A 23861-nucleotide genomic window follows, 5' to 3' on the forward strand; every position below is an offset into this window, starting at 1 on the left:
AAAAAAAAAAAACCAGTTCTTGTTCAGATCTGGCCTGTAGTGCCAGCAGAGGCAGGAGGATTGCTATAAGTCTGACAGCCTGGTCTACAAAGCTAGTTCAAAATCAGCTAAGGCTACACAGTGAGACCTGCTTTTTTTTTTTTTTTTTTAAAAAAAAGCTTTGGCTAAGCCACTGTGGGTATACCATACCAGTAGCAGTCTGGCCCCTACACTGGTCTCCTGGGTCAGCACTTTACAATGTTGTATCTGCAGGTCAGAGGCCTTTCAGATGCTGCTCCCCTCCTGGATATGCTGTGCCCTCTTGGGGCTATCACACTTGGTACTCTCAGGCAGGGATTTGCAGCCAAGGAAACTGAAGCTGAGAACAGAGGCGGGCATCAGGCATCAGACCCTAAGGTTCAGCAGGGCTAAGTGAGGCTTCTAGACTTGGCATGCATGGCCTTAGTCTTTCCATCTTCTGTCTTTGCAGGCCTTGGCTGATCTCCTGCTTGTCAGTGGGGTGGCGACTGCCACAACCCTGGCTTGGCACCGAGTGAGCCCACCGGCTGCCCGCTTGCTGTACCCTTACCTGGGCTGGCTGGCTTTTGCCACCGTGCTCAATTACTATGTATGGCGTGATAACTCTGGCCGTCGAGGGGGCTCCCGGCTCGCAGAGTGAAGGCACCCAGCCATCAGGAATGTAGTCCTGCCAGCCAGGCACCACAGGTGGCAGCCATTATGCTTTCATGACCATTGGGCCTGCTGGTCTACCTGGTCTTAGCCCAGGAAGCCACCAGGTAGGTTAGCATGGTCAGTGCTGAGTCTCCTGCAGGCACAGTTATACCTGCCTTTCTGCACTGCTCCAGGCATGCCCTTAGAGCATGGGGCTTTTAAAGCTAAATAAAGTCTCTAACTTCATGTGTAACAGACTCTGTACTTAGTGGGACATCTGGCCTGTTGGACAGGCAGATGGTGGGTGGCGGCTAAGCAGGATGGCTCTGCTGCTGAGGCTGGACCTGTCTGGGCTGGTATCACCCAGGTTCTCCATCTCGGGTGACCCAACTGGCAGGAAGAGGGTGTTAAGTTCCAGCACCTGCCTCAGCCTGCTTCCATAGGCCTCATGGGTATATGTTGTCCCTACAGGGCACAAATGACCCATCAGGTATCACAGGCAGCCATGTTGGACACTTTGATGGGTAATGCACCCAAGACTTGGGAAGGGCTTCTTGTCAGTGCTCTTCATAGCGCTCCAGCAACTCCCCAGTGTTCTGCTGAAATGGGGGGTCACATGCCACCTACAAATGTGCTTCTCTTGCCCACCACTGGAGGCACCTTCTCTTCTATGCTGTCACCAGCTCATACAGTGGCTTTCTGCAGCCTTTAATGAGAAGGGCACTTGGCCTGCTGGTTTAGACCGGTCTCTGGCTTGTGCTTATTCCCACAGCACAGGCCTTAAACTTTTACCCCCGATGTCCCCAGCCAACTGGCTACAGAGGAGCTGGGTGGCCAACTGTCAGCATGGGAGCCATGTTGATTTAGGATTAGAGGATGCTGTTAAACACTTGAGTTTGTGGTCAGCCACTGGTATCTCCCAGGAGGCCAGGCCAGGGCCTGCAGAGCTCAGCTGCCTACTTCCTTCTTCAGCAACACCGCTGTGGCTACCTAGGCTCTCCAGCCTGCTGCACACGCCCCCCTTAGGCATGTGCTGGCCTTTGGTGACCCCTTAAATGGAGAGAGCAACGAGGGTGTAGATGAATACCAGGAGGATTTGTCAGCGGTATAACCACTGTCTCTACAACTGGCCGATGGCCAAGCCTGATGCTGGGCCAGCTGGTGCATGTGAAGTACCTGACTTCTTTAGAACACTTTTCAATTATATTTTTGTGTGTACATGCCTGTCCAGTCACATGTCCCATGGTGTGTGCACATGGAGGTCAGAGGACAACCCCTGGGAGTTGGTTCTCTTTCCTGTAGTTCCCAGGGAGGTCTTCAGGCTTGGCAGCAGGCATTTTACTCGGTGAGCTGTCTTGCTGGTCCTCTGTCAGCCCCCCAGAGCCTCTTAACTACCTCATGAATTATGGCCTCTCATCCCCACTCCAGAACAAGTAGGTAACATAGAGAATGCTATTTCTCAAGGCCACCAGGTGGGACCAAGCCTCAGACCCTGTGACCCCCAAAGTCCCCTTGGGTTGGTAGTGTGGACAGGTCAGGTCAGATCTCTTCTCCAGCTTGGAACTGGGACTCTTAACTAGGAAGCTAAACTGCCTTAGGGAGCTCGGAGGTCTTTCTTTTCCTTCTCATTTCTCAAAGCACACATGGTGACATGTTGGGTCTGCTTGCAACCTTGGAGGAACACAGCTGCCCTGCCAGTCCAGGCCTGTGCCTCTAGGGCCCCAAAGAGAAAAGACCAGGTGAAAAGAAGGCGTATTTTATTGCAGTATAAAAGGGCAGATACCAGCAGCTTTCCAGGGGTGGGACCACCACAAGTGTCTCTACCCTGACCCTGATGGTGGCTGGACCCAACACAGATGGGGGCAGGCTCCCTAACAGGTGGCCTACATGCCCAGAGATGAGCAGGAAGAACTATGTCCAGTCATGCTAAGAGAGGGTCACTTTTACCTTCACAAGTACAACAGCCACCACAGTGTCCCACCCGAACAGTAGGACATCTGGAAGGAGCTCCTGCCCACTCTAACTTCCTGGGGGCAGGATCCCAGCGCCCAGCAGTTACAGAAGCAATGGTGGCTGACTTCAAATTCCAGCAACAAAATTAGGAACTCCATGTAACATTGTCTTTCCTGCAGGTTGAAGGAAAAACAAACCCAAAACCTTAACACTGGGACTCTGAACCTTGGCAAGAGGCAGCCTGATTCCCACATGAAGTTCTCTCCAGAGCCATCTTAGCCGCTCTGGCATTTCCACAGTCACCCCTGCTTGGATTCTGCCGTGAAATGTCACAGCCCTAGAGGAACCTAGCACCCTGTCTACCACAAGAGCACAGTGGGACTTGGTGAGGTACCAGCATGCAGAGACCATGGGACTCTGCACAGCCCAGCTTCCCAGAAGGGAAACACCCTGGGCAGGCATGGCTGAGAAGTCTGCTGGTGAAAGCTCTGGCGGAGGATGCCGAGGCATAAGGCCGGGTTGGCAAATGTTTCCCCTTGGCTGTTCTGGGGCCTGTGGGTGCAACACAGGGTTCCCGTACCCTGCTTGCAGCAGCCATGGGACAGGAGGGCAGAGATTCTGAGTACTCCCTGGCCCTTGTGGATACGGGGTCCCCAAACACTTCCCCCGTGGAACCCTGTTTCTGCAGAACATTTCTTGGTCTGCGAACTTTCTGGATGCCAGGAGAAAACCCCTTGGCTGAGCTGCAGACTCTTCAGAGAAGAGAGGGCGTTAAGAGGTACAGAGAGTGCTGGGTCAGAGCCCAGCCCTTGGGACACCACTCACTGTCTAGCTCTGCCACACATGGACCTGATATCCCACATATGGAGCAGGAACACGGCTTAGGAGGGTTGAGCCTAACTTAGGCCAAGGCTCTGGCTGAGGAAGGAAGGAGGGGAGAGAGGGAGGGAGGAAGAAGCCTGGGACTGCAAAGGCCGTTCTGTGAGCAGAGGCTGGAACCGGCTGGAACTGGCTACGAGAACAGACAGACTCTGGGCACCTAGATGATGCGGGTGACATGGCAGTTGTCGGTCTCGTCCAGAAACAAAGTGCTGAAGACATCATTGAAGAATGAGGGGTGGTATCTGCAGGCTCGCTCACAGTCGGGGTTGAAGTTCACCTCCAGGATCTGGGGCTGCATCACCCGCTTTCCTGATGATGAACCAGAGTTGGGAAGGCTCTGTGGTAGCAGGGTTGGGGCACACATCTGTCTTGGGAGGACAGGCTGGGACTGTGATGGGTACAGACTTAGGCCCTAATTCCCAGTGTGTGTGCACAGGGTGTGATCTAGAACGTACATTCCCTAGCTTGAGACCTGCTCCCCAAAGAAAGGCTGAAGCTACCCCTACCCCTGGGGCTACGAGGGCACATTGCTTCAGGCTTCGATGGCCAGTTTGGTCAGAGGGAGTGGCATGCAGGGCTGGCAGGGTGGCTCCAGCTCTCCAGTCCCGTGAGTTCTCCTGGCCCCAGTTGGCTGCCTTTCCCCCTGAACTGATGCAGGTGTTTCCTTCAGGGATCAGGCCAGGATACCCAACCTGGACCACCTGGCTAATTATCCAGTGAAATGATATTCGTGTGCTAGAGAGAGAGTTCAGTAGTTAAAGGCACTTGCTGTCTTTGCAGAGGGCCTGGATTGAGTTCCTAGAATCCACAAGGCGGCTTATAACCATTCCTAACTCCAGTTCTAGGGGGTCCTGGGTCCTCTACGCACACACATACTGAACTCTCAAATACATAAAACAACCAAACCAAACCAAACCAAACCATGCCACATCAAAATCCTACCGCAGCCAGGGCTGTCCCAGGTGCTGCTGGTGTGGGCCCAGGTGGCCCGGGTAGGCGGTTCTGGTGTGGAGAGTCCCCTTACCATCTGGGTGGTTGTCCCAGTTGAGCATGAGGTCAATAGCATACATGGCCCGGGATGAGGGGTAGTCACAGAGGCCCATGGGTGGTGGCTTGGCACATGCCACTTGGAACAGCTCCGTGAAGGCCTTGAAGATCTCAGCCTAGGGACAAGCAATGCTCTGTCACACAGTGTTCTCGACTCTGACTTTGGGACTAACAAGGCCCACTATCCTTGCCTGAACCCTGTCCTGAAGACGGACCAGATCATCCCTCCTACATCCTTTGTCTTGAGGCTTGGCCAGATGGCCATGTCAGCCTGTCCTCACCCTCCTGGGGTCCATTTCTGCTTTGTAGTAAGGAAGGAGCCCAGTGCTTCAAGCATTCTAGCTAAATACCCATCACTAAGCCATGCCCCAGTGCAGGACTCTAACCTCCAGCAAATCTGCCAATTCTCTGTCCTAAGAACAGCACCCTCCCAGCCCTGGTACCAATGAGATTGGATTCCTGGAGTTGTTGGAGCCTACTGCTCTTAGGCTACCTCAGGATGCTACAAATTTCTTCCCTTCCTCTTTTTTTTTTTTTTTTTTCCTAGACAGGGTTTCTCTGTGTAGCCCTGGCTGTCCTGAAACTCACTTTGTAGACCAGGCTGGCCTCAAACTCAGAAATCTGCCTGCCTCTGGCTCCCAAGTGCTGGGATTAAAGGCATGCGTTACCACCGCCGGGCTCTTCCCTTCCTCTTAAGAATATTCTAAAGAGTTCCCAGAACTGCCACACACAGGTCCAGAGTGCATGGGAGAGGATGGCCTGAGCCCAGACAACTCTGCCTGTCTCAGCAGGAAGATGACCCCGCCCTGCCTATAAAGGAAGGGCGTGGCTTTCACAGCCCCAACCTGGCAGAGCCCAAGACTCACCTGAACATCACTCCAGGGAAACTCTGGGTACTGCTTCTCAAACTGGGGGATGAACTCATTATAGTGCACCTGCAATAGATGAGAGCCAGTTACCGTGGCAACAACTGCCTCTAGAATAAAGCAGGACATTTAATCCCATAGTACAGGATTCAGTCCAGCTCTGGCCCTCAGGGTACTCAGGAGGCTAGGAGACCAAGGTTAGGCTCTAGGCAGGCCGACTCACCATTCCGAGCCTCAGTTTTCCCTTCTATGAAAAGAGTAGCGCTCCCTGCTCAGCCTACTGACTGCTGGGCTGCTGCAAGGCTCAAGCTGGGAACTTAAGGTTCAGAGATCAGGAGGTTTTCAGGCACAGCCACCATGCCTAGCTCAGCACAGCCCACTGGCAGCAGAGCTCAGACCCACTCTGGAGGGGCCCCCACAGGCAACCCAGGACAAGATCCCTGGACAAAGATTTTACCAAAACATCTGAATAAGGAAGCTGAGATTTCTCCCCGAGAATGATAAGCCAGCACAGGCCCCTGCAGAGGTCCCCCGTGTGCATGTCCCATGGGACACGAGTTCCTGCACCAAGGGGCTTCTCAGGTAACACGATCACCAGGCAGAAGAAAAGAACTCAGCGTCCTTGGGCTGCCCTCCAACCATGCCAGGGGCCTCAGGGGGTAATCTGGGTCCTGGCTTTCAATCCAATCAAAAGTAAGAGGACCAAGAAGCAACAGGGCCACTTAGCCCCACGGGGAAACTGGGTCAGCACAGCCACTCTGCTGTCGTAGCTCCTTTCTCACAAACCTACTTAGAAGATGCTTGGGCAGGGCACAGAGAGGCACCTCAGAGAGCTGTTAGCCATGGGAAACGGGTTGTTATGAGGTCCACCAGCCTCTGCATTCAGTATCCACTTGTGAGGCTGAGGCAGGAGAGCTGGGAGTTCAAGGCTAGCCTGGGTCCCATGAGCCCACGTCTCAAAAATGTTGAAAAAAAAAATAACCGAAAATAAATTAAAAAAAAAAAAAAAAAGAACTAGAGTGTGCCCACAGAGGAAAAACAAAAAAAAATCACACATTTTAGGAAGGCGGGTGATAGGAGACAGCATGGGGCTCTCCTGGTCTCCTGTCAGACAGGGTCAGGTGTTAGGGGCTTACACTCCTTAGCCAGGACTTTGATGTAACAAATCTAACAGCCTGGCGCCCCTTTCCAACCCACGCCCAGAGTTAGGACCTGGGGCTTGCACCCTATTGTCCTAGATGCACTGCTGGCCTGATGTCAGCCTTGTTGCCTTTAGCCCTGGCATGCAGATCTCACTGTACTCCCGTGGCAGTAGTGGCAGTGCCCCCTATAGAGACCTCATTCCACACACTCGTCTTGGGGCCAGGGAATCCTTCCTCTCCATTGTCAACACTGGGAGCCCCTTAGCTCCTTGGGCACTACACTTCCTGAGGGAACACAAAACCCGACTGTGATGGCCAGAACCTTGCCCTTGGGCCCCACCAGGCCCTACCTGCTTCAGCACCACATCCGGGTCATAGTTCATGACAGTGAAATGCTTCTCATAGTCGTCTAGGTCATCGAGGGCAAAGGGCCTGAGAGACAAGAGGACAGACAAGCATGGGCTCCCAAGCCACACATTGCTGGGGCTGGGGTACATTGCGCCCCTGGTTTGTAGACTGGGGCAGCCCCTCAGCCTGAATTGCGAGTGAAGACAAGTGATGCACTGTGGAGATACTCTGTAAGCCACAGTACGTCATCATGATTCTTTGCTGATATACAGGAGTGTCACATTCACTACAGCAATGACGTAACTGAACACTTGAGAAGCCGCAGGCTCTGTGATGTGGTGGGGGATGCCCCACAGGGAAGGAGGGGTTGCCCTGTCTAGCCCTCACTCAGCCCCCACCTGACCCACTCACCGATTGGAGAAGCGTAGCCAAAACACATCGTATGCAAACAACCTCAGCGGCCTCACTGAGCGCAGCAGCACGATGTAGCGGATGTCAAACTTGACGTTCCCCACATCTTCTCGGAGGAACAAGACGGGACTTTCGATGTACTTGGACACAACCTGGAGGACAGATGGGGACTTGCCAGCAGATCCCAGCTCACCCGGCAGGACAGAGCACCCGGGAGCTCCTGCAAGCCGAGCGAGACCCCTGATGGCTTCACCTATGTCCGCAAAAGGACTCCACATGTGACATCATCCCAGCCACCTGTGGCTGCTCCCTCCTCCTCCTGCACTTCAGACTCTAGCTAGGGCAGGGCAGATTCTTTATGCTCACCCCAATTTTGTACTTTAAAAAGATTTATTTATATGTAAGAGTGCTTGTCTTCGTTCACAGGCACGCAGAGGCCACAGAGAGTGTTACAGACAGCTGTGAGCCAACATGTGGATGCTGAGAACAGGACCTGAGTCCTCGGCTGGAACACCAAGAGTTCTTAACCCCGATGATCCATCCCTCCAATCCCTACCCTTTCTAGTTAAAGGAAAAGCATGCCATCAAGCCTCAGCATGTGGGGATGCACACACATGTAAGCCAGAGCCGCCTTTGAGTGCCGTTCCTCAGGCGTTAGCCACGAAGCTTTCTTAAAGCCAGGGTCTCTCACTGGCCTGGGGTGTGACAAGCAGGCTAGACTGGCCATGCTTGGCTCCCCTCACCCCCCTTTACGTGGGTATGGGACAGAATTCCAGTTCTCATGCTTGCAAAGCGATCACTTTCTTTACCCGCTGAGCTCTCTCCTGGGCCCTAGTTTTCAAGTTTTAAAAGGAGGGACTCTCAGCAATAGTTCCATCCACTCCCTCCTGCTGTCTCAAGTCCCCAACCATGACTGACAGCCCTCAAAGTTTACTTCCTTCAGCTCGTGCCATGAATGTGTAACCCGCACTGTAGCCACGGCTGAGGAGAATCTGACACACACAGCTTCTTAAACAGCCACAGGAAGCCCTGCCTCTGTAGGATCACTTCCACAGACCTGGGGGTTCCATGGGCGGGGAGCGGTGTGCTGCGTGCTATGACTTGATCTCCACAAGCTGAGTGACCCCGAGTCACAGTCGACTCTCCTTGGAGTCTCTGCCTGTATCTGGAGCAGCTGGGTTGGGGAGCTGTGTGCTTACCTTGGGGGTGCTCTCTCGGTGCCGAATGATACTGTGGAGGTTGTTGGTGACGTGAGTGTCCAGGCTGCGGGCCAGGTTCCAGGGCTTGCATATCCAGTGGTTGTCTTCACCCCTACGGGAAGACAATTGAGCCATACCTGCCTTTCAGACAATGTGTCCTGAGGTTCTAGAGGTAGACTGGCCAGCCCGTGTCTTTGGGTTAGGAGTGTAATGGAACCTAAGGAAGGTTACAGGGTGGAGCTAGCAACAAGAGAAGCTGGTAGGTGCTCAGCTAAGGAGCAGGCTGGGCAAGGGTTAAGGATGGGGACAGAGCTGCAGCACTATAATGGAACTGACCAGCAGTATCTATTCGCCCTGCCTGAAGCCTAGGGGACTTACCGTCTCTCCCGGTGCTGGAAATAGCTGATAAACTGGGGCAGCTCAGTGCGCAGGTTGAAGGTTCGGGGTAGCCAGGGGGGACCCTCAGGACCCCCAGCCCGGCGAGCGATGGAGGCCAGACAGTCCTTAACAGTCAGCAGGTTCTCACAGGGGAACTGGTTGAGTAGCACCTGTGGGCTCTCTTGGCTGAGTTTCCTATGGGTGGAGACAGGTATGGCCAGAGAGGTCATCTTAGCATCCCGGGGAGGGTGGCAGTCATCAGAGGCACTGGGTATGCGGTACGGGGTTTCGAGGTACCTACATGTAGTCCTTGAAGTGTGAGAAGTGGAAGAAGATGTCGGCGTCAGCCTCGCTATCAGTGAAGGTGAAGCGAGGGTGAGTGAGGTGGCCAAGCACCTGCTGCACGTCGCAATGGACTCTGTGGAGAGACTGGAGTGAGCAGCGGCCCAATTGCGGGCACCCCTCTCCTGTGTTTGCAAGCCCCAAGGAATACTTGGTGTTGGCAGTCTGAGCCTAGACCCATCTCCTCTGCCCAGCTGTAGGAAGACATTCATATTCCCAGGTTCCCTATAGGAGCTGGGACCACAGAGCTTGCCTCACATCTGTCATCAGGACGGCAGGATGGCTTAGATGTTCGGTAGATGCTGGTTTCTCATATGAGAACGGATGGGTAGGAGTCAGACAAGCATAGGGAGAGCTTAGTATCTGGGACTCCGCTTGGCTTGGCCTACACATACTCCACTCTGAACAACAAACAATGAGGCAAATTTCTCCTCCCCGTAATGACACCAAACTCACACAGTTTCTATTCAAAACTACATCCTGGAGGAGGGTCAGTCTGGCCTGAACTGGCTTAGGGTGCAATGGCAATAAGCCATACCTGTCCCCAAGAGGACTTTTAGGGAGAATCCTTCCTTTATTTACCATCTTACATTCCTGCATAATTGGCAACAGATCTGATCAAGGTCAGATGCATTATGGGAATAGACACTCGCAGTGATTGAAGGGAAAACGGAGAAGCCAGCTGTAGTGGTGCTGGCCTTCATCCCAGCACTAGAGAGGCAGAGGCAGGTGTGCCTCTAATACAAGGCCAGCCTGGTCTATGGAGCAAGTTCCCGAATAGCCAGGGCTACAGAGAGAAACCCTATCTCTCTGTAGACAACGTTGTTGTCTCAAACGACAACATCATCATCAACAAGACCACCTAAGTTATACCCCGAGGAACTAACTTTCTCTTGAACCCTGACAAGGAAACCCCAGACAGTAACTGGGACACAAGTATCTCTAGTCTGTGGCCATTCCTTTCTAATCTCTACTGACTCTTTGTTTTCAATAAATTTCCCTGCTACTCTACGATCTGTGTGAACTTTCTTTCTTACATTCATTTGTGTGTATGTGTGCGTGTGTGCACAGAGATCAGAAGACAACTTGTGGGAGGCAGTTGGTTCTCTCCCTCTATCATGCAAGTCCTAGGAATCGAGTTTAGGTTGTCAGGCATGGTGGCAGGCGCCTTTACTGGCTGAGCCATCTCGCTGGCCCTTTTATTTCATTCTCCAATAAGAGGCTTAAAACTGCTGACATCAGCAACCTCCCAATCCTGCTTGATCTTAGCCTATGAGGTGAGCTAGTGCCCCCCCCCCCCCCAGAGGACTCTCCTGAATCTGCAGGGCTCCTGTGACCTGGGACAGGTCTTAGGTCATACTTCAAAGTCAGCACAGAAGTGAGGACAGGGCTTAGAGGTGGCTGTACTTAGTGGGAAGCAAAGAGGACTCAGGGCATAAAGGTGAGGTAGGTGGCAGCTTGGGAGGATGCTGCAGTGTGAGGGCTCAAAGGGAGGCCTAGCCTGCTGGGATGGGGCTGGCACTGGGCCGTTAACTTGCCTGAGTCTAAAGTGAGTGTGAACCACGGCTGCAACCAGGACTTACTGGGCCTCTAACTAGTCCGTTCTAGAGGGAATAGAGGTGTGTGTGGGAGTGGAGTGTGCAGTCAAATCTGTGTCTCAGGACACACCCTTTGCTTGGCTAGGGTCTGGCTTCAGGCAAGAGGAGGACCCAGTAGGGAGGCAGACCCCAGGACCTGGTGGACCTGGATGGAATGGAGCACACAGCCCAATTCTAGTTGTACCAAGTTTGAGTAGCCATAGATATGGCACCTGAGGGTGTGTAGGGAGGGCTCCTGGAAAGGCAGAAGCCCTGCTCAGCACTGGGTAGGATGTGGCTTTGTATTCAGGCCCCGTGGCATGGAGGTAGAGCCGTGCCTTTCCCCCATCACTGCCTATACCCTCAGACTCCTGGGACTGGTTTTCCTGGCAATATAGATGCCCTTTTCCTTTATTGAGATAGGGTCTCACTCTGTAGCCCAGGATGGCTAAGAACTTGTGGTAACCTCCCTGCCTCCATCTCTCATATTGAGATTATAGGAATGACACTGAGCCTGGCTGTTTCTAATTTTCCAGGGCAAGTTTAACAGCCGCCTCCTGCAGGCAGTCTTGCCTGCTTTCTCACAGTCCTCTGTGATTCGAAGTGCTCTGGTACCATTGCCAGCACGGCTAGGTTCCAAGACTCCAGGACATAGCCACTGACCAGAAAAGTCTTGTTCTGGGACCTGGGAATGGCAGTCATAGAAGTCAAATCTCAGTGACAGCAGAGAACAGGGCTATGTACCTGAAGACGTGGCCCTGGGGACGTGCCACTGGGCTAATGGCGAGCGGCAGTTTCTCCTTGTTCTCCTCCAAAATGGCCTAGAATCGGAGAGAGGCGGAAACAGACCTCAATGAAGGAAGCACATGATCGTGAGCTTCTCCACTGTGTGCCAGGCCCCACCCCTCACATCCTTGCCTCTCTCAGAGGCAGCCCAGGGCTACCTGACTTGATGCTCTGGACTCAGGCCTCTCAAATCCCTAAGAATCCAGGCTGGGCAAAGAACAAGACCCACATTGTTCTCATTCTTCCAGACACAGGTGGCAAGGGGTGCCAAATTTGTGCTGGGAGGAGCTGCTTGGTCTGAGGGGAGCCCCTGAGGGCTGTTCCTGGCCTAAGCTGGTTAACAGTTTAAAACATGTCCACACTCTGACACTCCCTTGAAAAGCAGAGTGTAGTTCATCCAGGACCCAAGGAGCTATTTCTAAATGAGCAGCAGAGAGGAAGCGAGATCTGAGCCCAGATCACAGGCTCCCTCTGGCTTGCTCCTGGATCACTGGCTCAAATAAAAGCCAGCTGCCATGTCTCAGGAACACTCAGAAGCCCACAGAGAGGCACCTGTGTGGAGACGCTGAGTCCTCTCCCCTGAGTGCTACATACGAACACCTCAGCATCAGGAAGGCTCTGGCTCCTCAGCTTTGGGGGAGTCTATGTGCCCAGGAAACCCTCAACCAGAACCACTTGCTGAGCACTGTCTCCAGTTCCTGCCCCCATCCAAAACTGTGGGAGGCAATAAATATTTACTGTCCAAAGCTGCTAGAGCAATTTCTTACCAGCACAGGTCACCCCAAGGCCAGATCACAGCCTGGACCCATGATCCTGTGCCAACAGGTTTCAGGTAAGGATTGTCTGTCTCTTGTAATTTGCAGAACTTCCACTACCACCCACATCAACTTGTCTAACCCATCTACAACCTTCCACAACTCAGTGGGCATCAGAAGTCTGCAATGCCAGGGTAGACTCAAACACAGTAGGGTGAGGTGTGCAGCCTCTGCCGAGTCACTGCAGACCCTTGGTTTTGATCTCTACTTCTTTCACCCCAGTGTGCTTACCATCAACACAACTGTGAATATAGAACAGCCCATCTATGAGGTGCCAGGCATAGGCTCCTGTGTGTACGGACTTGAGGATAAGGGAGGCGGTCCTTTCTTGAAGGGGCCTGGTTTCATTCCCACCCCTTAAAGACTTATATTTATGTGTCGAGTGTTTACCTGCATGTGCATTTGGAAACATGGGTGCGATGCCCACGGGGGCCAGAGAGGGTGCTGGATACCATGAATGGTTGTGAACCACCTGACGTGGGTGCTGGGAACTCTTTTGCGGTTGCAGTCAATGCTTGTACCACTACGTAATCTCTCTAGATGTTAGAGGCTGTCCTCTTGATTGGTATCAGGCCTTTGTGTGAACTCATCACAGCAGGCACTTCTGAGTGAATCTGCAGGGTCCTGACCTACAGGCTTCCAGGTGACAGCGAGGACTCCCTGATGGCCTGCTGTGCTGTACAATGTACAATATGGTCGGCCCTCAGAGGCTCAGGCTCTACTACTTCAGAGTCAACCAACAGTAGTAGGTCACAAGTGTTTTGTGGAGGGGTGTGTGGGGGGAAGTCCTCTGTAGGGAATGTGTGCTTGTCACTGTTCCCAAATCACATGACTGTCTACAGCACCCCTCCACTGTACAGAGAATTATAAATGATCCAGGGAAGATGAGGGATACTGAGGCAGTGCTGGTAAGTTTTACATGAGAAACCTGAGTACCCACAGATTTTAGTATCCATTCAGCCTTATAACCCATCCCACAGACACCAAGGAACAATTAGTGTCTTCTTGTCCCCTATGAGGGAGCACCATTAGAAGAGAGAGAGTAGTGTAGACAGCCAGATCTAACTGCACAGACCTCTTCTTCCCAAACCCAGACCACCTGGGATCTAGACCAAGACAGCCACCCACCCTGTGTGGCTACAGGAGCTGGTGCACAGTAAGCCTCCTCCATCCCAGAGTAGCTAGCCTGGAGCCTGGAATTCAGCTGACACTTAACACTTGGTAAATGGATAGAGAACATTCCAAAAACCACCAAACGCTAGGCCCAAGGTTGCAGGCACAGGGCCACACCTGGTAGTACTTGGCAGGAGGCTCAGGAGTAGAGAAGCTGAGGTCCAGCATGTCGGCGGGGGCCCAGGGCAGCAGCATGCATTTCCGGATCAGAGGGTCTGCCTCTCCGTAGGCAAAGTCCCGGGTCACCTCCTCTGCACCAAGACACGCATGCCCATCAGTGGGGGTGATGGAAGGCCCTCCCACGGCCCATCCTCTGGGGGTATGCAAGGCACCCGACTTACCGCCTGTGTCTAGGTCCCTTAGGGGCCACAGCAGCGTGTATGCCACCTGCTGGGGCATGTAGAAGAAGGGAGCAGTGGCGAAGCTGGGCATGTCTGAGTGCTGGATCCTTGAGCCAAACTCATCCATGATGTACCACACTGGTACCTTCTCTTCGGCTGTCTGTGGGAAGAATACAGCAATGTTCAGCCATGTGTCCATCCACCTGCCGTGTCTCTCGGATATGTACCTAACAACCACTGCTCATCTCTGCCCACTGCTGAGCATGGAGGTTCCCCCAATCCTAATAACCATCCCGGGCCTGTGGAAATAAGGCCCTAGGTGGCATACTTTTGGTATGCTGAGGTAGGGAGGCTCAAGGAGCTAGCCCAGAAGAAATGAGCACTGAGAGTGGCCAGGGGCTAGAGTCTAGAGGGAAGGAGCCTAGAAGCTTGGCAGAGGGGTGGGGGTGGGGGTGGGGGGTGGGGGGCGGGGAAGGCCTGAAGGTGAATCAAAGCAATCTGCTGTCTTCTCTCAAGGGTGGCGAGAACCACAGAGGGCAACATGTTTGGAAGGGGCAGCTGAGTCACTGGTGCCTGGGATTAGAGGTCTTAGGGAGGCTTGTATCCCATAAGAACAAAGGCAGAGTAGGTACCTTGCTCCCCGGCCTTGGTTGGTTGGTCCCAGGTACTAAGATAAGGTCTTGTATGTAGTCCTGGCTGGGTTAAAACTAGCTAGATTCTAAGTTAGCCTTGAACTCAGAGATCTACCAGCCTCTTCCTCCTGAGTACTGAGATTAAAGGGGTGACCTCCACGACTGGTTATAACTTTATTGTTTTGATCGGTATTTTTATTATTTTGGTTTTTGAGACAGGGTTTCTCTATGTAACAGCCTTAGCTGTCCTGGAACTCGCTTTGTAGAACAGGCTGGTCCCAAACTCAAAGACCCACCTGTCTCTACCTGTTAAATGCTGGGATTCAAGGGGCGTGCCACCACACTAGCTGGTGTTATTGTTGGTAATATCCTTTTTATTTTTTTAGAAGACAGTCTCTGTGTAGCCTTGGCTGTCCTGGAATTTACTTTGTAGACCAGGTTAGCCTTAGATTCAGAGATCTACCTGCCTCTGCCTCAAGTGCTGAGATTAAAGGCGTGCGCCACCATGTCCAGCTGGTAACATACATCTGATAAAGGCACAGGGACCAAGTGGGCTTCTACCAGCACTGAGAGAAAGTGAGTCTACTCACCCCGTGGGCCAGCTGATAGGTCTGGTTGAATTTCCACATCTCCTCCAGCACTAGGGCCACAACCTCTGGGCTGGGCACTTCCCCATGGAACTCGATGCCCATGAGGTTGGCCATCCGGTGCAGGAGTCCAGGTACCTGCTGCAGCTGTTTGCGTGCATGCTCCACACGGCACGTCCAGGCATGGTCGATGAGGAAGATGCTGCAGGCACAAGCTACCCGTGAGCCACTGCCAGCGGTTCTCAACCTTCCCAACACTGCGGTGACCCTTTAATCCAGTCCCTCACTTCGTGGTGACCACAACCATAAAACTGTTTCGTTATTACTACTTCATACCTGTAATTTTGCTACTGTCATGAATTGGGATGTAAATATATGTTAATTCAACCCCCTCCCCCTGCCCCAAAAGAGTCCAGATTCACAGGTTTTGAGAACCACTGCACTAAGCAGTCAGGGCAAGAACGGAGAGGGGAGCTGGGCAGTGGTGATGCACATCTTTAATCCCAGCACTTGGGAGGCAGAGGCAGGCGGATTTCTGAGTTTGAGGCCAGCCTGGTCTACAGAGTGAGTTCCAGGACACCCAGGGCTACACAGAGAAACCCTGTCTCGAAAAACCAAAAAAAAGGAAAGGCAAGAGGAAAAGGAACAGAGGGGAAGGAAGACACAGGCTCTGACACAACCCCTCTGAGACTTGCCCTCCCCAGCACCTCAGTCATGGAGCTCCAGCCCAAGGCCACTACTCTGCCCCCCTCAGTGTGGCTCTCTCTAAGCTCTAGAGCAGAACAATGGGAGTCCCCACTGCCCACCCCAAGGCGGACATGAGCACCACGTGGAGCAAATGTGGTCACACTGACTGCCGGTACAGGGCGAAGGCTCCTGCTGCCACTCTGCCACTGCAGACTTAGCAGTGGCAGGCATTCACCACTTGAAGGCTCTACAGACTAGTAGCACCTGTGATACCAGCAGGCAAGTGACAGAACTGAAGCACAACACACACAGTCATGCACACGTACCCTAGGACCTAAAAGCACCAAGAACTTCCTATGAGAGGGGCCGGGCCTGTCCTTTTATTTTTATTTTTTTAAAGATTTATTTTATTTATTATACGTAAGTACTGCAGCTGTCTTCAGACACTTTTTCTTCTTTCTCCAGCCCAACTCACTCTGGCCCAAAGATTTATTTATTTATTATTTGTAAGTACACTGTAGCTGTCTTCAGAAACCCCAGAAGAGGGGATCAGATCTCATTAAGGATGGTTGTGAGCCACCATGTGGTTGCTGGGATTTGAACTTAAGACCTTTGGAAGAGCAGTCAGTGCCCTTTATCGCTGAGCCATCTCTCCAGCTCCCAGAGCCTGTCCTTCTACTCCTGGCCCCAGCAAGCTTTGCTGAATTAGGGGGACCCATACATATACAGGTGTCCAAGGGACAAGGCAGCCCCTTCCCTGAGCACATAGCCCCTTGACCTCATTCATCGAGGTCAAGTTCAGGAATTTATCACAATGCTCTTATTTTCCTTGTCTGTTTGCATATCCTGAAGGAAAGGCAGGTTTATTCCTGCACAACGCAGCGTGTGACACAAAGTCATACCCCCGAGGGTGACCATGAAGTATGACAATAAATACTCATACCCAGGCCTAGGTGTGGGGTCAAGAGGACTGAGAACTTCCAGGGCCTGGCAAATGTGAATAACTCAGAGGGACAAAGTCCTTAGGGTAGAAGGGACTGAAAAGGACACCTGTGCTCTGTGAGGGTCAGCGCAGTCACCTGGGAGATGGCACGCCTGTGAGAGGCTGTGTGGATTGATTATGTTAACTGATGTGGGAAGACACATCTTGGTTGTGGAGGAAGCATTCCCTGGTCAGGGGGTCCCGGACTGTGTAAAGTGCAGAGAGCCAGCTGAGTACCAACGAGACACTCACTGTTCGGTTTCCAGGTTGCAGACATAGCAGGAAACACTACTTCCTATTCCTGCTACCGGATCCCCCTGTGCCCACCCCTGCCTGTCATAAAGACTGCTTCAAGCTCTTGCTGGGGGACCCTCCTGCACGCAGCCCCACCCTTCATGATGGGCTGTATCTTACACCGTGAGCCAGGATAAGCCCTGCCTCCCTTAGCGAAGTTCTATCCAGTTTGTTTGTGGGTCCATCCCCAGCCACTCCGTAGAGTGCTGAGGTGTAGGACAGCATTGAGCTCAGTGAGACTCAAGCACCTGGGGCAGTGCCTGAGTCACTTATAGGTTAACGCCCTCAGTTGGGGTGATCCCTACAGCTTCCTCGGCCTGGGGAAGGGGAAGATAAAAGCTTGGAATCAGGGATGCCAGGGAAACTCAAGAAGTTCCTTCCTTAGGCTTCAACAAAGCCTCTTGCAGAGAGAACCACAGGCCCACCCAGGTCCCTGGGAGATGGGAAGGGCTGAGTCTCTGGGTAACACTAGGCAGGCCTGTGCTAGGTCTCAGGTTTTCCTGCTTCCTGGGAACCTTCTCTAGGACTGAGTCAGCATGGTTCAGGGACAGGGGACAAAGGTCCTCAGCAAAGCCAGGCTCTGTTAGGTCTTGCTGGGTTCAGCGGCCATATCCTTAGCCTACTGACCCCATGCAAGTCCTTCCTTCCCTGGGTTTGCTCGCCCTTAGCAAAACCAGGAGCTATAGCACTGTGAAGTCACAGGGATGTGCTCTTGTGGGGCGTCAAGTTCAATTCCCGGTCCCGATGAGTCTGTCAACAGCATAGGTTAGAAACAGCCCCAAAGCCTATGGGGACACCATTGGCCACACATGTCACAGGGAAACAGGGTCTAGGTGAAACCTCTCTAAAAACCAATGCCCAGACCCCGATCCTACCTGTTGGGGTCGTCAGCCCGGACGCCGCTCTCACTGGTCACAATGACCTTGTAGCACAGCTCACCCCCAGGGTTGGGTTGCTTCCTCTGAGCCTCCCTGGTGTCCTCGTCCTCAGCCTCCTCCACCTCCTCCACCTGCATTATCCCAAACATCTCCCCGGCATCGAAAACCTACAGCCAAAGCACAGTTAATCAGGGGTGTGGATAGGGAGCGGCCCTCCCGAGCCCTCCACCTCCAAGGAGCAAGTCCTAGTTACTAAATAGCCTCTTAGCAACACCTAACTGAAGAACCGAGGCCTCGCTAGGCACATCCTGGGGTCATTCGGAATCTATGCCAGGGTCTCCTAGGCCACTGTTCTCAAGACACCACACGTTGGCAAAGGCAGAAAAGGTATCCACTCGAGAATCATGTCTACAGCCCTTGCTTTACAAGGGAAATGAGGCCCAAAGGCAGAGGGTGGCTCTATGGCATTGGAGGTGGATTTGGGCTCAGGATGGTAGTTGGTCCAGGGTGGGGGTGGCGCACCCTGACTTCCTTTTTACTAGAGCTATCCCAGGACAGCTGACACCAGGACAGCTGAGGCAGCCCACAACCACACTCGTGCAGCAGAAAGTGTGGCCTCTGGGGCAACCCTCTGGGCAGCCGGGAACTGTAAAATGTGGGCTTGGATCTCCCAGGCCAGGAATGATTAGGAGTCAAGGACAGCCTGAGAAGCAACAAGTCTTTCTCTTCTCCCACGGGCTCTCCCAGTTTTCATCCGTAGGGACCCCAGGCCTGTCACGAGCCAGAAGAGGGGGGAGTGTGGGGGGAAACCTCTGGAATCTAAGGCCCAATTGTGAGGTTTGAATCTTGAATTTGCCACATCTTATATAGGTAGCAAAGTCATGACTCAAACCCTCTGTGACTTGGTTTCCCCATCTGTACTACAGGAAGGTCTGAGGTTGCTGGGACATTTAACCAATACAAAGTCAGGCATAGAATGGGGCTTGGGCTATAGTAAAGGCTCTTCCAAGCCAGGCTCCAGTATCACACATGTTGAGACTCAGTTCCTTCACCCACTCTGCAGGACATCTGCAGGAATCAGATAACACGGGACTAAACAGGCGAGTTCTCCCTGAGACCTCTCCCACCCTGGGGCAGCAACAACCCCCTACCTACTCAGGCACAGGTAAGCTTTGTGAGGCCAGAGGAAAGAGGCTCTTCAGGGGACTTCCAGCTCAGCAAGGACTAGACCTGGTTCCTCCAGGAAGGAGCATCCAGAGGGAAAGATTCAGGCCTGCAGTTCTGGGGTGTGGAGGGAAATAGCCACCGGTGGGGAGGAAAGAAAGGCACAGGGGAGGGTGGCATGGTGAGAGGCTCATGGGGTAAAGGCAACGGCCCTGGCACCAAGCTTGACGACCTAAGTTTGGTCACAGGTTTCCCAAGGTGGAATGAGAGAACCAACTCCTGAACGTTGTCCTCTGATCTCCACAAATGCATAAACTCACGCACGCACGCACTTGATAATTCTATGAAAAAAATGTGTGTGGGGAGCAGGGAGGTTACCACACTCCAGGGTGGAGGCTGGCAGGCCAAACAGAAGATAAGGGAAAGCTGGTGCTCTGGGGAAAGCTCTTACTTAGGCAGAGGAGTGCAGAGTCTCAGCCAAGTTCTTTCATGATCCCTGAGTGAGGGCAGGCTTGCTCTCATTTAAAACGAAGGGGGCTGCTACCCACAACTCAGGTATTGCCCGCTTCCACACCCCCAGCCTTTCACCCCAGGTCTTCTGGGGGACAAGCAGGCCCAACCTGAAGCCTGGCTTGGTTGTTCCTCTGCTTTGGCATGGAGGGACCAACCCCCACCTGTCAAGCTGTAAACCCCTAGGGAGGTGACCCTACTGAATGTTCCTGAAAGTGGGAAGGAGGGTGAAAACACCCCCCAGTCTTTTCGGTGGAACCGACTGAAGTTAAGGAACCAGAGCTGATTGCTTGCTTAGTGGGGGAGGGTGGCTCTCTGCAGGCAGGAACGCAGTCCTGCTGAGCATTCCCTCTGGGCCTTGTGGCAGGTCTCACTGTGGTGACTCAGCTTTGTCTGGAATGGCTCAGGAGGGCCTGGGGAAAAAAAACAATGGGTGTCCCTGACTAGGCCACAGCAGCCCAAGTGAGAAGGGACAGGACATTGCTGGAGTGCAGTCGCTTGTCATTATCTCCTGCACCCCCTCAGGGAGCCAGGTGCTGGTGTTTCTCCATGCCTGCTTTCCAAATCAGACACGGCTTAGGTGGGGAGTCACCTGACCAGGGAGAGTGCCCCTGAGTGGGATCCCAGGGCATTCCAAAAACAAACAAACCAAAAAAAGAAACCCAGGCCTTGCAGCATCTTGGGTACCCTCTTATCATCACTAATAAATGGGGGTCCAGTTCTACCTCAGCACTGGCCTGAGATCAAGGCAAGTCTGCAGAAAGTAGCAGTGCGGAGGAGGGCCTAACACCACGTGAGCAGAGAACCTAGTGACAGGGAGTAAGTAACCCTCTGTAAGGAGGCACCACTGACAGATGGGCCTCGATGTAGTAATGTCCGATAATCAGACTGAAGTAGAGAAATCACTAAATACTCCACCTACCAAACCGGTCACTACAGTTGCTTGCCCTGGGGCTGACCTCAGGGTATTGCCCAGGACCATCAACAATGTAACAGTAGCACAAGGATGGCTCCTCGGCTTTTACTGTCCCACAGGGCTAAGGATGGAGGCGCCTCCCAACCGCCAGCATGCTATAGTGAGCTGCAGTACAGCCCTATGTACAGGCTTACCCAGGAAATATCTGGCCCATACACAGTATGGAACTGGATCAAAGAGGGTGAGCCTACCCCACTGCGAGGCACCGGGGAATCCTAGTTCTTGGACTCTCCCAGTCACCTGAAGGCTTAGTGGGTCTCAGATAGGAGGTGGTGTCCTGAGGGAAACCAAGCTCTTGCTTCGCAAAAGACCCTCTGCCCAGCCTAGCAGCTGCTGTCTTCAGCACCCAAACCCAGTTCTCCGACGGAAGAAGCCGAACACCCTGTGGAAGCCTAGCTCAGGTGAAGGATGGAGCTATTCTCTCAAAAGATGGGGGAGACCTTCTAAACCCTCTCTTAGCGTCCTCTCCATGTCTCAGGGCCTCCATTCTCTTTAGTGTACAAAGGGAGACCTGCTACTCACGCCGTGGGAAGCAACTCCACAGAGTTCTACGGACTAAGCAGAGCTGCATAGAGCTGACTGAAATGATGCCGGTGTAGCTTGAATCTAACAGGAGCTCCTGCATCCGCCGGAGCCTCAGTTTCCTCATCCGTAAGTGGAGTCGCGAGTTCTACTCCTAACACATCAGCCGAGGCGTTGGGATGCTGCGAGCCAAGCGCATGCCAGTTTGCAGGTCCCTGCGCATCCTCGGCGGGCCCAGACCCTGTAGGATGGCGGGACAGGCGCATCTCTCGGCCTGTACCCTTCTGACTCCCAGATACACCCTGCTCCTGAACTTATAAGTGGCTCCCCTTCAGAGCTGCTGAGCTGTGCTCCCCACTCGACCGCATAGCCTGCCCGCCGCCCATGCCGTCTCGTACCTCGTGCTCCAGCTTGTGCAGAAGGCGGCCCCATAGTCGCTCCGGGACTCCCGAGGCGCGCAGCGTGGGGCCGTGCAGCGACACGAACTCGTCCAGCAGTCGCGCGTTCAGCCTCTCGGCGCGGCTGGGACTGCCAGGCTGCGGCCCGGACTGGATCTCCATAGTGCTCGGATGAGCACGGCGCCGCCCACCGCAGGATTCAAGCGGACAGCGCGCACGCGCCTGCGTCCTGGGTTGCGAGGTTCCAAGTGTGCGCACGCGCGCTGGGGGCGTGTCTTCTCCATTCATCCCAGGACTGCCGCGAGGGATTCTGGGAACGCTGCTTAGAGCGCCCCAGGGAGTCAGAACCAGGAGAGATTGTCCTCAAGGAGCCGGTGAAGCTGAGATGGGAAGGGGGTCGGGAAGAGGCAGAAGGTGCTCCCCCTTGCGCTGGTTGCAATCTTGTTTCGCCTGAATTTTCTTTTAAACATTAGTTTTAAAATTTTATTTTGTATTTTACGTGTGTGAGTGCTTTTATTTTACGTGTATGAGTGTGTATGTAAGTGCAAAGCTCATGGAGGTTAGGAGATGGCGTCAGGTCCCTTGGAACTGGAATTATACATGGGGTGCTGGGATCCGAACCGGGTCTTCTGCAAGAGCAGTTAACTACTAAGCCATTTTCCCAGACTTGTTTTGTTTTATTTTGTTTTGGGGTGTGTGTGTGTCACAGCGCACTTGTGGAAAGCAAAGAACAAAACATTGTAGAGTCTGTTCTCTTTCCATTTTTATGTGGTTCCAAGGGCTCAAACTCAAGTCATTAAGATTGCATGGCAAATGCTTTACCACTGAGCCATTTGCCAGGGCTTGGTTATCATCATCATATTGCCACAGGGTCTCATTCAGCTCAGACTAATCTGACCAAGAAACTCACTTTGTTTCGGAGACTGGCCTTGAACCCTTCCTCCCTCCACCTGTCAAGCATTGGGAGACACCAGCGTGTGGGGATCCTAGTTATATTTCAAAGGTGGACAGACCCTTCTAGGGGTTGGAGGAGCCTTCTCAGTCATTGGAATGCCTTGTTGAATTCAAAGGTTGTGATAACTTGGTGTGCCATCAAAAGGGTTATTCCACAAGTGCAGAGATCAGCTTGCCTCTGCCTCCCAAGTGTTGGGATTAAAGGCATAAGTTACCACCCCCAGCCGATTTCTTGCTTCCTGTCTAGCCAGGAAAAGAGAGCCCTAAATTCAGAGAAAGACTCTGTCTCAAGAAATTAAGCAGAGAAAGGCAGATGAGGATACCCAATATCTTATTTTAGCCTCCACTTGCACATGGGCACACTCCCTACCTGTATGCATGGACTCATATACCCACAAGCCCTCAACAATCAATCAATGACTGCATGGATCATTTCACCATATAATTTGCTAGATGGAGATGAGATAGAGGGTAGTTTAAATTTTTTTTTCAATAGATGTATGTGATGGTTTGAATATCCTTGCATAAAAGAGAGAAACTGTGAGGACCGGGGTTGGGTGATTTTGGGAAGTTCGCCAAGCAGCTTCCAGCCAGCAACACAGACTCTCTTCAGCTTTCAGAGAGTCTGTGTGTATTCTCTGGTGGAATTGCCTTACAACAGCAGAGGTTAGGAGAAGTTCTGGGTGTCAGATCACCTGGAACTGGAGTTATGGATGTTTGAGAACAGATATGGATGCTAGGAACTGAATCCCAGTACTCTGTGAGAGCAGCCAGTGCCCTTAACCACTGAGCGACCTCTCCAGCCCCCTTTAAGGATCTAATGCTGCCTTCTCCGATTGCTGACTCTGAATAAAGCACAATTTTAGAAGATCCCATCCCTGTCCCTGGTGACTGGCAAGTATCACTAACCCTGGTGCTCTAGTTAGATAGCCTAGTGTTGGCTGTTTGCCTCCACCCCCAGGGCGGGGGGGCCACCATGGGCTGGGAAACAGCAGTGGCCTCTTTCTGGATCCTAGAAAAACCTCCCTCAGTTTTACCTAGCAAATTGAATTGATTTGTATTCAGACTTTATTCAGGCTTAAGGCACTTTGGACTTTTTTTTTTTTTTTTTTTACCCTGACAGTGTCTCACTATATAGCCCTAGCTGTCTTGAAACTCACTATGTAGAGCAAGTTGGCCGGGAACTCACAAGAGATCCATTTGCCTCTGCCTCCCAAGTGTTGGGAATCAAGTTGTGAGCCACTACACTTGGCTAGACTATGGTATTTATTTATCAGTCAGTCGGTCGGTCGGTCAGTCGGTCGGTCGGCCTGCCTGCCTATCTATCTATCTATCTATCTATCTATCTATCTATCTATCTATCTAT

The 23861-nt window shown here is 52.7% G+C and overlaps 2 protein-coding genes across 3 annotated transcripts in view; one reads left to right on the forward strand and one right to left on the reverse strand.

The window, feature by feature from the left end:
- Positions 1-904, forward strand: part of Tspo (translocator protein) — a 10713-nt gene extending 9809 nt beyond the window's left edge. For both annotated transcript variants that reach the window (XM_021183504.1, XM_021183503.1), the window contains exon 4: positions 470-904. In XM_021183504.1, the coding sequence (XP_021039163.1) occupies positions 470-658 (189 nt within the window). In that variant the 3' untranslated portion in view covers positions 659-904. The remainder of the gene's footprint in view (positions 1-469) is intronic.
- Positions 905-2391: 1487 nt separating this feature from the next.
- Positions 2392-21744, reverse strand: Ttll12 (tubulin tyrosine ligase like 12). Its single transcript, XM_021183052.2, has 14 exons — positions 21542-21744; positions 17969-18138; positions 15134-15332; positions 13912-14071; positions 13688-13821; positions 11541-11617; positions 9179-9295; positions 8878-9072; positions 8500-8611; positions 7301-7452; positions 6892-6973; positions 5400-5468; positions 4511-4649; positions 2392-3795 (listed from the first exon to the last, which is right to left on the reverse strand). The coding sequence occupies exons 1-14, from the start codon at positions 21701-21703 to the stop codon at positions 3644-3646; spliced, it is 1920 nt and encodes a 639-aa protein (XP_021038711.1). The 5' UTR covers positions 21704-21744; the 3' UTR covers positions 2392-3643.
- Between the last annotated feature and the right edge of the window lie 2117 nt (positions 21745-23861).

This window comes from Mus caroli, chromosome 15 (assembly GCF_900094665.2).
Source record: "Mus caroli chromosome 15, CAROLI_EIJ_v1.1, whole genome shotgun sequence".
NCBI lineage: Eukaryota > Metazoa > Chordata > Mammalia > Rodentia > Muridae > Mus > Mus caroli.

Bases quoted from the DNA above. Each gene is read 5' to 3' on its own strand.
- Ttll12 (XM_021183052.2), bottom strand. From the start codon at position 21,703: ATGGAGATCCAGTCCGGGCCGCAGCCTGGCAGTCCCAGCCGCGCCGAG. The intron at 8,612-8,877 runs GTAAGTCCCCTA...GTCTTCCCGTAG, and splicing joins TTCCAGCACCGGGAGAGACG to GGGTGAAGACAACCACTGGA. The intron at 5,469-6,891 runs GTAGGGCCTGGT...CATCTATTGCAG, and splicing joins CGGATGTGGTGCTGAAGCAG to GTGCACTATAATGAGTTCAT.